Source organism: Argentina silus, assembly GCF_951799395.1.
Source record: "Argentina silus genome assembly, chromosome: 3".
In the NCBI taxonomy this organism is placed as follows: domain Eukaryota; kingdom Metazoa; phylum Chordata; class Actinopteri; order Argentiniformes; family Argentinidae; genus Argentina; species Argentina silus.
The window spans coordinates 23516101-23530915 of NC_139657.1; the positions used below are offsets into that span (position 1 = coordinate 23516101).

The 14815-nt window shown below is 44.0% G+C and overlaps 1 protein-coding gene across 1 annotated transcript in view; it reads left to right on the forward strand.

Moving 5' to 3' along the window:
• Positions 1–11518, forward strand: part of map1ab (microtubule-associated protein 1Ab) — a gene marked incomplete at its 3' end in the record, with an annotated part of 39643 nt that extends 28125 nt beyond the window's left edge. Inside the window, exons 5-8 of the mRNA XM_083666532.1 lie at positions 31–9148; positions 9194–10378; positions 10638–10870; positions 11363–11518. Coding sequence (XP_083522658.1) covers positions 31–9148; positions 9194–10378; positions 10638–10870; positions 11363–11518 — 10692 coding nt within the window. The remainder of the gene's footprint in view (positions 1–30; positions 9149–9193; positions 10379–10637; positions 10871–11362) is intronic.
• Between the last annotated feature and the right edge of the window lie 3297 nt (positions 11519–14815).

Here is a 14815-nt window from a genome sequence, read left to right on the forward strand (position 1 = left end):
GCCTGTCTGTGTCTTGTTATTCACCTGTAGGTCAGTGGCTTGCTGGATACAGCAGCCCTCGAGCAGCGGGCCACACTCACTGTATCCTGCCGAGGGGAGGTGGGCTGGAGCTCCCTTGGGAAGCAGCAGCACTTACGGGAGTTCATAGAGTACAGATTGAACCCTGAGCCTGTGCTCCCTAAGATGGAGGGTGTCACAGAGTTCACAGAGTACATCTCTGAGACGGTTGACGTCCCATCACCCTTTGACCTCCTTGAACCCCCCACCTCTGGAGGCTTCTTGAAACTGTCAAAACCCTGCTGCTACATCTTCCCTGGGGGGAGAGGTGACTCAGCCCTCTTCGCTGTTAATGGCTTCAACATCCTGGTGGATGGAGGCTCTGAACGGAAATCCTGCTTCTGGAAGCTGGTCAGACACTTGGACCGCATCGACTCCATTTTACTCACCCACATTGGTGCAGACAATCTCCCAGGCATCAATGGGCTCCTTCAGAGGAAGATAGCTGAGCAGGAGGAGGAGCAATCACAGGGCTCAACTACCTACAGTGACTGGATGAAGAACCTGATCTCTCCAGAGCTTGGTGTGGTGTTCTTTAATGTTCCAGAGAAGCTAAAAATGCCAGAATCAAATCTTAAAGTCAAGCGCAGCATCGAGGAGGCCTCCCTCACATTGCAGTACCTCAACAAGCTGGGGATGAAGCCGGAGCCTCTCTTTCGAGTGGTCAGCAACACTATCGAACCCATTACTTTATTCCATAAGATGGGAGTCGGCAAGTTAGACATGTATGTACTGAATCCTGTAAAGGACAGTAAGGAGATGCAGTTTCTAATGCAGAAGTGGGCTGGTAATAGCAAGGCCAAAACAGGTATCGTGCTTCCCAATGGCAAAGAGGGAGAAATATCAGTACCCTATCTGACATCAGTTACAGCATTAGTTGTATGGCTTCCTGCCAATCCAGCAGAAAAGATCGTCAGAGTGCTGTTCCCTGGTAATGCACCGCAAAACAAAATCCTTGAAGGGCTGGAGAAATTAAAGCACCTTGACTTCTTGCGATACCCAGTAGCCACTCAAAAGGACATATCCTCAGGGGCTCCTCCCTCTGTCATAAAACAGACAAAGTTGAAGCAAAGGACAGATAGCAAAGAAAGTCTCAAATCATCCCCCAAGACACAAGCTACAAAGACCTCTAAGAAAGAAGTAGATGGACAAGATGATCTATCAGCGGCAACAGAGGCAAAGAGTGAGGAGATGGAGAAAAAAGAGGAGAAAAAACTGAAAGACAGTGAAAAAAACACAAAATCATTCAAATCCAAGACTGATGCACCAGAAAAGAAAAAAATATCGAAAGAGAAATCCTTGAAAAAACACTCAAAGGAAAGGGCATCCAAGATGGATGAGAAAAAGGACAAAGAAAAGAAGGAGATCAAAAAAGTTAAGAAAGATGACACATCTAAAAAAGATGAAAAGAAAGATAAGTCCAGGGAGGATAAGAAGAAGGATGCATCTAAACCTGAGTTGAGAAAGATGACAAAACCTGACCTGAAACCCCTTACACCAGAGGTCAGAAAGACCCTACACAAGGCAAAAGCATCAAGTAAACTCAAGACTGTAAAAAGCAAAGTCAAAGAAGCCAAGGAAGAACCTGCTGCACCCAAAACTGAGGAACAAGCAGCTGAAACCATTCACCCTGAGCCACTACAGAATGGAGCTGTCGAGGGCATGTCGGTTCCTTCCACTCCAGAAGACCTTACCAAGGACTTTGAGGAGTTCAAACAAGATGAGGTTATTACGATATCATCAGAGAGTGCTGTAGTTATATCAGAGCCACCAGCAAAGGAAAGTCCGTTCCCATGCCCTACTCAGGAGGAGAAGGAGAAAGAAGTGAAAACTGCCTCTCCAACTCTAACAGACACACAGTCTCCTGAGACGAGTGCCACAGCAGCAGCCATGGAAGTTGAGGTTGAAAGCAAAGAGACAGAATTTACACAAGAGCATGAAGAGGAATTACAAACTAAGGATGTCGAAAAATTTGAGGATGAGGGAGCTGCCATTGAGGATGAGGAGGAAGAGGAAGATGAGGATGAAGAAGGCAAAATTGTGGAGAAGAATACCGTTGAGGAAGAGGAAGATATGGGAATAGGGGAGGAGGAAGATGATGCAAAATGGAAGGAAGTTAAAGACAACGGGCTAGACAGAAAACATGAGCTGGAAGAAATGGAGAAATCTGAAAAACACACAGCTATGGCAGAAACAAGAGAGGAGTTCAGACAGACTCCATCCAAGGAGGAGGAGGAAGAAAAAGCAGAGGAAGATGTAATTGAAAAAGCTGAACTGGAGGAGGTTGAAGATTTAGATGCAATAGCAGATGAAGAGGTCAAAATTAAACCTGAAGAGGGAGAGAATGAAAATTTGGCCATGGAGTTGGAATGCAAAGCAACAGAACAGACCACTGCAGCCAAAGAGGAGGAAGATGAGGAACAAGAGGATGGATACCTCTCACAAGTGGGAGGAGCTACAGCTGGCATAACATCAACAGTACAAGGAGCTGCAGCAGCAGAGCCCATCTCCTTCATTCAAGACGAGACCATTCCTGGCTATTCCGAAACTGAACAGACCATCTCTGATGAGGAGATTCATGAGGAGGCTGAGGACAGGATACCACACCTCCAATATGAAGTTGGTGCCTATGATATCTCAGTCCCAGATCAGACAGGTTCGTTTGACACCATTCATGGGATGAGGGAGATACAAGCAGCTGCTATGTCTGATATCACCGCCAAAGGTTTCATTGGTGGACAGGAGCAAGTAGTATCTGTGTTCACGAACATAATTTCTGCTCCCTTGGCCGAGGAGGAACATGTGTCCTCAGCCACATCCATCACTGAGTATGACAAATTGTCCTCCTTCCCCACCTCTATTGCAGAGGACCAATCTGTGGCATCAGTCAGTGCACCTCATACTGAGGAAACAGGCAAAAGCTCACTGCTTCTTGACACTGTAAACAGTGTGCCCCTGTCAACCCCAACTGAGGCCACCCACGGCAAAGAATACTTACACTCTGCTGGGACCATCTCACCAACATCCTCATTAGAGGATGATAAGTGTTTCAAATCTCCTCCATCTGAGGAGTTACCATCTGCTATCTCTGAGGTGAAAACTGAGGCAACTGCTGCTGAAGTTCATGAGGAAGAAGAGGAAGAGGAGGAAGAAGATGAGGACCAAACTCCTAATGTTGACATTTCACTAGAAAAACTCCAGGAGGGCTATGCCTCTGCTCAAATATTCCAGGATGGAGACAGAGATGCTGAAACGCTCCCTGGCTCTGTGCCTCCTGTCTTCAAGCCTGCCCTGGATACAAAGCTGGTTCAACCAATAGTTGAGGAGGAAACACAAGCCTCTGTACCCAAAGACACAATTTCAACAGTGGTGCCCACAAAACCTCTATCACCACCACCCTCTTTCTCTAAGCCATTTGGATCAGATTCAGTTACTTCGGAGGGTGAAGAGCGTTGCTTTAGTCCAGATGACAGCACTGTGAAAATGGCCTCTCCCACACAGTCTGGACCCCCAAGTGCAACCCACTCTCCTCTTTGTCAGTCACCTGTGGAAGAAAAAATCAAGGGCTTCCCTGGACAGGAGCTTCAAAAACGTGACGAAGTTCATGATTTTGCTTCTAAAACTGAAGACAAGGATGAAAAGAAAGATCAAGCAGAAAAAGAAGAACAAGAGGATACAAAACAAAAAGCAGAGGTCGACCTCGAGAAAGAAGATCATCATGAATCAGACACACCACTATCTTTAGATAAATCAGCTGAAAAATACTTAAAAGAAACACCTGTGACAAAGGGACAAGAAAAAGATGTTCCTTCCCCACCCAAAGATGAGTATAAAGAGATTATGCCTCTTGTCTCTGAGTCAGTCATATGCAAAGGTGAGGCTTCAATATTAGAAAAGGATTATCAAACAGAGAATCTCTCCAGTGAAGAGGGAAAGTTGAAACACAGTGATAAAGAGGATGATGATGATGACCATCAAGAGGAAGAATCTAAAGTGTGCATTAAAGGCAAATTCCAAGAAGAGAAAGAGAGTTGTTTCTTGGATGATGAGAATGATAAAAATGATGGTGATACTTCTGAGGCTAAACCCATCAAAGAAGGGGAAGAAGAGAAAGAGAAAGAAAAATACACCTATGGGGCAACAACCATCCAGGAAGAGAAGAAGGAGAAAGAAAAAGATGATTCTCTTGAGTCCAAAACCATCAAGGTGGAGAAAGTGAAAGAAAAATATAATATGTATGAGGCTGAAACCATCAAAGGAGAGAAAAAAGAAGAAGAAAAAGCTGATACATATGGGGCTGAAACCATCAGGGAGGAGAAGAAGGAAACAGAGAGTGATAAAGAAGATAGGACTGAGCCTAAAGACAAGAAGAGGGAGAAAGAGGAGGACAGCTTTCTGGCTGATCCCATCAAAGAAGAGAGGGAGAAGGATGGAGACAAAGATGATTTGTTTGAGACAGCGAAGGATAATACCTTTGAGCCTGATGCTATCAAGGAGGAGAAGAAAGAGAGAGAAAAAGATCAAGCTGTTGATACTAAACTGATGAAAGATGAGAAATTAGAGAAAGAGAAAGTTGACGCTCAGGCTGAACCCAGCCAGGTTGAGAAGAAAGAGGAAGAAACTCATTATTCTTTTGAGGCCAAAGTCAGTCAAGATGAGGGGATGGAGAAAGAAAAAGATGATACTTATGTGGCTGAGGTCAGTAAAGAACAAAAGATGGAAAAAGAAAAAGAAAAAGAAGATACTTATGAGATTGAAGATATCAAAGATGAGAAGAGAGAGAGAGAAAGGGATGACGCATATGAAGCTGAACCCAAGAGAGAAGATTTAAGGGAGAAAGAAAAGGAAAAAGATGACACTTACACAGCTGATACAATCAAAGATGAGAAAGAGAAAGAAAAGTATTATTCATATGAGGCTGAAGCCATTAAAGAGGAAAAATGGGAGAAAGAAGAGATGCAAGAGAAAGATATGGAAAGGGCAGTAAAACAAACCACACAAACAACATTAGGAGAGCTCGAGGTAACATCTAAGTCAGATCTTGACACTACATTTCAGATTCAGTACTCAGACGAAGACAAGGAGGAAGATGAGGACGAAGCCATCTGCATGGGGGGTGCAGGCTCAAGACCTCTGTCAGTGGAACCAAGAAAATCTGATCATGACATCATGCCTCAAAACCTGTCTTCAATTGATCCATCACAAAAGGTGCCTTGTGACCAAACAAAAGATATCACCTCTGAACTGGCCACTGGGTCCCTGTCTTCTGTTAAAGATCTCATAGAGGAGAGTAAAGAGCAACATGGACTCTCGCCTAAACCAGACAAGGACATGAAGGAAACAGAGACCATGTCACCCCTTTCCATGCTAGAGCCAACCATTAGCTCTACCTCTAAAGAGGAACCAATCTCTGGGCTCTTTACCACTAAAGAGGAACCAAGCTCTAGTATTCTTACTTCTAAAGAGGAGCCAGTGTCAGGTATCTCTGCCTCTCAAGTACAGCCAGATTTAGATGCCATCGCTGCAGAGAAAATTACTATAGGATCAACACTATCAAGCATTGACAGCCAGGCTTTGAGTTCAACACTTTCTAGCACTGACAGCCAAGCCAGTGTGGATGAATCCTCACAACAGGAAACACTGTTGCCTACCATAACAAGCACACCACTTGATACTGATGAAAAGACAAAGAAGGTTGTTCAAGAAGAAAAAGAGAAACCAGGGAAGGAAGCTGAGAGGCAAATGGAGGGAGAGCGAGAGGTGGCTTCCCCAGGACTATCACAACCTTGTCCATACTTTCTCTTGGAAAAGGACTCTGATAAGGTTCCAGAGAGAGCTGATCACATTGATACTGCAAAAGCAGACAAAGCCTCTGAAAAAGTGGAGGCTCTTGACACAATGACACCAGAACAGGAGATAATCAGTGTGAGCTTGCAAGAAGAAAAACAGGGCTTTGGTTTTTCTAAGTATGATCCATATGAAAAGCCTGTCTCAAAAGATCACGATTCAGACTCTAAAGAAGAGACTGAGATTATAGGGCTTGATCAGTCAGCAGACATTGGCATTGATGATAACAGGAGAATGAGCCAGACAGACACTGCTGGAGCTGCATTCCACCCAGACGATCAGGGCAAAGAGGAACCGTTGTCATTCAGCAGAGTTGATTACGGCACAGCATCTTTCATGGACAGTGAGAAAAGCCTCCATTACAATCAAAGTGCCTTCCCTGAACACGAAGACAAAGAGAAGGGACAAGAGGAAGAGAGTGAAAGGGAGGAGAGACCAGATGCATCCAATGTTGAAAAGGGTCAAGACAATAAAACCACCCCACCAGCTGAGCCATGTTCATTTGCATTCAGTCTCAAAGAGGATAAACCTGAGAAATTAGAGAAAGAGAAGGACGAATTGAAAGACAGTACCAGCTCTGTCCCTCACACATCTGCAGGAGAGACAGACAAGACTGGGGCATCGTCTAATGTTGAGGAGTATCCACCTGACCAGTCATGCAGAAAGGAATCATCCTCTCCCTCATGGAGCGAATCCAATCTTGGTGCCCAAGCCTTACCTACTGCCATGCATTTTGTAGATGTTCCTGAGAAGCAAATCACTGACAACGAGAAAGAGGAAAAGGAAAAGGTTGAGCCAGTGAAAGACAAAATGGACACATCTGATACTGAAAGAGAAGGATCTCCCTCTGGTCGCTACTCACCAGCTGAGAAAGATATTTTACCCCATCTTTCACCTGAGGAAAAGGACAATCAGGCAAGTGCGCCCCCCCTTGCCACTTATTCAGGACAGCATATAGATGATAATGTTCTTGCATCTGAGTACACTCAAATAAGCAGCTCTGTCTCCAGTAAGTCAATGATGGGCTATTCTGAGAGAGAATACACTCCAGACAGTATAGATAAGAGGCTACTTGTGGAGGGAGAGGATTATGATGATGACGAAGATGAAGATGAGGAGGAAGAGGAGGAAGAGGAAGAGGCCAGTGACTTGGATGTGGAGAAAGGCGCAAGAGAGCAATCTGAAAAAGAAATTTGTAAAACTACAACTGATGATGCCACCACCTCTAAACTCCCTGAAACAAAAAGGACCCTCTCATATGAACCTGAGCCCAGCCTCAAAATGGAAGACCCCTCCCATTCAATGACCACAAGCAGCCCTCTGCCTGCAGATACTGCAGAGTCTCTTTCAAAGAATGTAGCTAGTGCTTCCCCTCTCCTGTCTGGCAGTTACACTGAGATGGAACTGACAGGATCTCAAGGATATTGCTCTGAATCTGAACATTCCTGTGGCAAGGAAAGCACGCTGGGGGGAAAGGAGGAGAAGGATGACAGCCTTGACCATTCAGATGTCTCTCTTTCCACCAAGTCCAGTGAAGATAAACGTGACAGTCAGGGAGACATTGAAAGTGAGAGGCTGATGAGTCCAGATATCACGAGTCAAAAAGTTGAGGAAACTGCTTATGCTAACACATTTGCCACAGCATACTCCTCATCCTCATCTTACAGTCACCCCTCATCTGCCTCAGCGTCTCTCTCTACCAGCCACCAATTTAGAGAGGTGGAGACTCCTGTCACAACATCTAGTGCCCCCTTCAGGCCCGATTCTGAGGGTGCTTCCTTTGAGTATTCATCTTTCAAAGATGAACACTCCCCGGTCCTGGAATCAACTCTCTCAAGCTTTGGGGGGATGTTAAAGGATGAGTACCTGGAGGTGTCTGAAAAGCTTACCCCTGCAACAACTACATCCAGTCTCACAAAATTCTCTCCACTCAGTCCTTTTGAGGAGACAAAACCATTTTCTCCAGTCTTAGCTACCCCAGCTGAAGACGCTATCGAACAAGACCCCCTGAAATGGACAAGACCAGAAATAGACAAGCAGACCTCTGATACCTTTCAAAAACTTGAAATGACTATGAGAACCCAAACTACAACATCTGTTAGGACATCAGATCCACCTAGCACCCAGCTGACGAAACCTACAGAAGTTTTACCCACTTCAGGGGCTCTCTTTGATGTATCCCCACTGCGGAGAGCTGACTCATCAGACAGAGAATCCCAGCAGTCAGCTGGCAGCAGAGAGGAGTCCTACATGTGCAAAATGGAGGATAGTACACTTCTTTCCCGCATTGAATGCCCAACATCCTCTGTGACAGAGCAAAAGGAGAGCATGTCATCCATTACTGAGACACATGTAGTGGAAAGCATGCTGTCCATTACTGAGTCCCATATGGTCACCATTACCACCAGCACCACATTGTCTTCACTGGATGTGGTGACACAAACAAAACAGCCAACTGAAGCCTCATTCACTGAGCCCACTGAAGAAACCATGACTCCCAAACATGCCCTCAGTGAAGCCAGCAAAGCCTCCTGTGCCACAACATCAGATCTGCCTAAATCAGATCAGAGAGAGATGGAGGAAAAAGAGATGGATGAGAAAGATAAGGTGGAGTTGAAAGAGGAGGACAGCAAGGTTGAAAATCTAAAGGTGGACACCAAGGTGCCAGAGCAGAAGGAGAAAGATGATAAGAAGGAAAACAAGGTTGAAACCCTAAAGGAGGACACCAAGGTGCCAGAGCAGAAGGAGAAAGATGAGGAGAAGGAAAACAAGGTTGAAACCCTAAAGGAGGACACCAAGGTGCCAGAGCAGAAGGAGAAAGATGATGAGAAGGAAAACAAGGTTGAAACCCTAAAGGAGGACACCAAGGTGCCAGAGCAGAAGGAGAAAGATGAGGAGAAGGAAAACAAGGTTGATACCCTAAAGGAGGACACCAAGGTGCCAGAGCATAAGGAGAAAGAAGATGAGAAGGAAATCAAGGTTGAAACCCTAAAGGAGGATACCAAGGTGCCAGATCAGAAGGAGAAAGATGAGGAGAAGGAAAACAAGTTTGAAACCCTAAAGGAGGACACCAAGGTGCCAGAGCAGAAGGACAAAGACGAGAAGACAGAGTTGTTTGGAGAAATAGAAAAGGTGAAAATTGATGGGGAAAAGATGGGGAAAATTGAGGGAAAGAAATTGGAGGAGGAGAAAGAGAAAAACATTAAGTTAGATGAGAAGAAAGACAAACCTGATGAGAATGAGAGTGAGCAAGACAAGGAGAGGACAGAGGAAGAGAAAGACAAAACAGAGGAGAAAAAGGGGGAGAAACAGGAAGATAAGATGGACAAAAGGAGGAAAAGCAGCACATCAGAGTGGGAACTCCTCCACGGGCCAGGAGTATGTCCAAGTACACCCCCACCAGGGTATGGAGATGATGAGGAAGAGGGAAAAGAGGTGGATGAAAATGATGGTGTAAGACAATGGGTAACCCCAGCCCATCCTACTCCATTCTCAGCAGAACATACCCAAAGCTCAGACGCATCTGGAAAACCAGATAAAGAATCCGGTCGTCCCACTGACCTGCACATGGGGGCAACCCCATCCTTCTCCCCTCCTGGCTACTCTTCTTGTGAATACAAACACCGCAAAGGAGAGATTTCTCCGTCCTTCATCAACCCCAGCCCACACCAGCTCTCCAGTGATGAGGGTGAGGATGACAGAGGGAGTGATCACTCTCGGGTGGGGGATGAAGACGACTGCGAGCAACACTCTGTCAAGAGGAGGTCTCACAAGCAGAAGCACCATCAGGTCCAAGGTCAGCAGGTAGATGCAGGAGAGGGTTCGCGCCAGCCACCTGGTGCTACATCAACTGGACTTGGGGTAACTCTAGCTGGAGAAGAGACACCACCCACTTCAGTGAGTGACTCTTTGCCGTCACAATCAGACTCGGATGTCCCTCCAGAGACGGAGGAGTGTCCGTCTATCACGGCCGAAGGAAACCTGGACTCGGATGAGGATGCAGAACACCTGCCTGTAGATAAACTATCTGCCTCCGGAGCAGGAGGGGCCCACCATTCCCCCTCACCTAGATCTTCTCAAAAGGCCCATGACCCCCCACCCGCCCCAATGAAAGATCCCCTCCCCCACCCACCACACCCAGACGTGTGCATGGTGGACCCAGAAGCCCTCCCCAATGAGCAGAGCAACACAGAGAAACTGCTCAAGAAGGAGCATAAGACCACCAAGGGCCTGAGGAAGGGCCTCGGCAAGCCCAAGTCAGCCTCACCAGCCCGGAAAGGTGATGCCAGGGGAAAGAGGTCCTCCACTCCAGTGAAGCAGGCCTCTAAGGATTCCTCGCCTCGGTCAGCCTCCCTTAAGAGGAGGGACACTGAAAGGAGCTCTAGACTGTCCCGGATGTCTGAAGGGCAGGGGTCCCGGGGAGAGATACACACCCCAGGAAAAGGACTCGTCAACGGCGTCAAGAGCAACTTAGGTATGTGAAGATTATGAAACTACTCTATATTTCGATTTTGGGAGAGACTTTTCTTCTGAAGAGTTAAACTATGAAAGGTTCTCTCTCAAAGGTGATAGAAAAAAAATCCATTATGTTAAATTCCCCAAGCCTCATAAAAATTGTACACTGGATTTCAGAAGAATTATATTCCCTCAGTCAAACAGGGAAAAAAAGTGATTAGTCATTCTATGTAGTCATTAGGGAGGTCTACTGGTTTACATTATGGTTCTCCTCCCAGGTTCCAACCCTCAGAAATCTAGTTCAGCCGTCCCCTCTGGGCCACCCATCTATGTGGACCTGGCCTATGTGCCCAACCACTGCAGTGCCAAGAACGTGGACCAGGAGTTCTTCAAGCGGGTGCGCGCTGCATACTACGTAGTGAGCGGGAATGACCCGGGCAGTGGAGAGCCCAGTCGTGGTGTCCTGGATGCCCTGCTAGAGGGCAAGGCACAGTGGGGCTCCAATCTACAGGTACTTACCATCTTTGTATTTTTTTCTTTTTCTCTTGCTCTCTCTATTTCTTTGTTTCATCTCTCTCTCTCTCTTAATCTCTCTGTCAGCATGCAGAAGTCTCTGTCATTATGTATATTTTATTAGACATTCTGTGCATTCATACTGTGAAGGAATTCTGCCCCAATGGTTAATCCAGAATCCTGAGGGATATTTCAGAATCACTGATCCCAAACACTCGTAAAATTTTAAATGATACACTTGGTAGAATCACCAGATGTTTGACAATGTTTACAGCCGCTGAAAATGTCTGTTGTACATTTTTTTTTATAAATAGCCAGATTGTAACATTGATCATGTCACAATCAATTTGTATCTTATGATCTGTTGTCGTATTCATGATCATGATTATGATATTGAATGTCACATTTTCTGTTGAATATTAGACAATACTGATTACTTGATCAATCTAATGATGTTCTAATGTTTACTCATACTCTTTGTCCTCTCTAGGTGACTCTTATCCCTACTCATGACACAGAGGTAACACGGGACTGGTACCAGCAGACCCATGAGAAACAGCAGGATCTCAACATCATGGTCTTGGCTAGCAGCAGCACAGTCGTCATGCAGGACGAGTCTTTCCCCGCCTGCAAGATTGAGTTCTGAGCCCCATACACCTCTCATCTATCCATTTCTGGAGGTAGAGAGTGGGCTTACTCTCTACCTCACCCCATAGCCTTCTCTTGCATCAACTTGACATAATGTTTGCTCTCTTGATCAGACTTCATTACATTTTCTATATACAATACTTCTGTTGGTTCACTGGATTTTAGCTAATCATTGTCATCTGAGAACAGACACGAATGTCAGGCAGAAGCATTAATACAGGTTCCATATAATAGCTCTGAAAAGGTATTACGAATGGTGATTCCTAAAGCACATTATGTTCAAGCACGCTTTCACATTATTGCTAGATAGTGCCACCTCTTAGGATTGGATTTGGTCAAAGCTAAAATCATTTTCATATATGACCTCCTCATCATGTTCTTCACATCATACTGCACCCAAATCCACATCTAAATGGACATCATTTTCAACTAAAAGTGCCATCTTTACAATGCCTCCATTTGTCTGGCATTGTTGGGGATCTTGTGCCTAACTTACGCTCATGGCACAACTCCTGCTCAGTTAAGATGGTGTACAGTTAAATCCCATCCAAGATGTGGACCATGAACAGTCTTGATTATTGTCTTAAGCGCAACAGAAAAACATCCCATGAAAGGAGACAAAAATATTGAATCCAAAGGGCCAAAATAAGTGCCAAAACACTATTGAGGTAAGACAGTGTTAACCCTCTCCAAAATATCTTCAGAACCTTTAGGAGATTAACTATTTGTTGGTCTCCAGATTGTATGCACAATGTGGTATGATGGGTAGTATTTTTGTATGTTTCCTAAGTTGAGGCTTTGTTTTCAATATATTAGATATTACTTATTTTTATGAGATGGTCTCATCGTTGTAAGATTCAATTCAGTATACAAAAATAAGATTGGGCTTTATCAGTAGGCTACCCTAACTATATCAAATGATGTTTCAGTAAAAATTATCATTCTATGTAGCTTGTTGTGAAACTTTAGGAGGTGCCTGAAGTTGCCACTCTTCAAGAACTGACGTTTTTAAATTCTTTCCCTCAGCTCTCACAGCTAAAGTAAAGCATGACGCATGCATTTTAGCTCAGACACGTTCTCTAAGGAGATAGAGGGTTTTGGCATTGTGTCTAGTCCTTGCAGTCTCCAAGTAGAGAGTAGCCTTTAGACGTGTTCATGATACCAACCGTATGGCTGTGTATGCTAAAGTGAATGTTATAGTGTAGGTGCCAGGCCAAGGGATGATATTTCTTTATTGACGTTGACCATATTTTTGCTGGATGTAATGGTCCATTTTAAATATCTGAAGTCATTGTCATAGTCTTTGTTGGTTGAATATTAGATTAATACTCAATATGTACACACAACATAAACATTTATATATCAATCAGAGATAATGTTAGAAATATGATATTTTTGTGATAACACAGCAGAGAATGATATTCAATGATGAGGTGAATGCAGTTTGTTTTGTCAAGACACAGTGATGCATTTGAGATGAGTGTGTTGAGGGTTATGTTTGAGTGATTTTCCTGATTGATTATAAGTGATGAAAATGTCAGTGACCTTCAATGGTGAATGTAGTAAAAGAGGCATGTCTGTCCTTGTGAGAGGTTGTCTGAAGCTTATGTAGGGTTTATTTTTCAGAAGCATGATCAAGATGTGTGTCAGTTTCTCTCGTGTGCCTTTAGGTTGTGGTACAGGGTGAAAAAGAGGGGTTAGAGAGGGTACTTTAAGGGCTTCTCTTTCATAGCAGCCATTTTTGAGGAGAGCATGAATCCAGGGTTAATACATGAAACTGTGTAATGAAATTATTCCAGGAAACAAATGCAACACTTGAGAATAGTGGACAAAGTCAATGTTGTTGTCCAAGAATAGCCTAGCTTTTTTTTGCCAGATATCCATAAACTGGCCATGCATAACTGGTAAGAGAATGGCTAAGACATTTGGATGTAGTTGCTTACTGGTGAATTATCTGCTACAGTAGTGAGCACATGTCCAATATTCTTACTGTAAGTGTCACCCAAAAATGTATCAAACAATAACATTATCAAAGAGCAAGGTATTGCACCAAGCAAGAATGCACTTTTCAGACGGGAAAGGAGAAGGGCTTAGGAGTGGGGTTATGGTTCTAGGTAGAATTAATTACTCAAATTTACCATAATGTGAATTATGGTAGCATTTGTTTTGAGAACAGGTAGCTTGCAAACACACTCGATATGCAAATAAGGAGTTGTTCTTCAAAATGATTTTATTCATTGAAGAGGCATAGAATAACACAGGTATTTATCTAATTAAAAACATAGTTTACTTTTCAACCCTAATTTATCAAAAGAGCATGAATGTAATGTTGATTGTAATGGGTAGGGATGTGGAATGTTTAATACAGGTCTTAGAAGTGAAATGTAGTTTTTTGTTGGAGATGTTGGAGATGTACACACACAGACAGGGTTGGTTTGGAGGCACAGCAATTTGTTTTTCATGTTTCGTTAGCCAGTGTGATGGGCATTTCATTTTAGTTTATCAGAGAAGGAGCCTCTTAGGCCTACTACTTTGTTACACTTTGTCACTCCTAATTTGCGTTCAACTAAATATTAAGCTTGTAAAGTAGTTACAACGTTACAATACATCTTTTGTTTGATTTTCATTTGTAGCCTAATTAAGAGTCTTAATAGTTTACAGTGATGTATACAATGTCAGTATTCAATTTTTATTTGTATTTGTTTTGTTTGTAGTTACTGTACATGTAGGACTAACAAAACTATGATTTGATTTGTTTACACTTTTTGTTTTGGCGGTACTTTTGAAAAGACAACTGACCTAAAATATATTTTATAATCATCTGAGTTATTAGATTATTTATTTTTTGTCTTAGTGATTCTTTAATGTAACATGTTCTCTGTAAAGATGCTGCACTGTGTATTCTGGGATCCTGAGCTGTGGGCTGGGTGGGGCAGGCTGGCATACAGTAGCTGTTGAGAATGGTCTCTGACTCATAGCCTTGCTGCATTATCTGCAGACAGACTCCCTGTCGACCTGAGCCAGGAGGAACATCCTCTGCCTCCATCAGATTTTCTCCAAATCGAGATTGCTTGTTGGCTAAGAAAGTCTAGTCTATAGCTAGGCATACAGTATCTTGCACTAGCCTAGGAACAGTGCCATTTTTGTCTTTTTGCCGAGTTTACTAAAATTGCTGCTATGCTATAAGCTGCTAGAGTATGCAAATTGCCCCCCCACCCCCAAGTGTGTTCTAAGCCCGGTCCACCCCTCTGACTACTAATGCAGCAGAGCTAGCCAACTCACACAGCTCGGATCG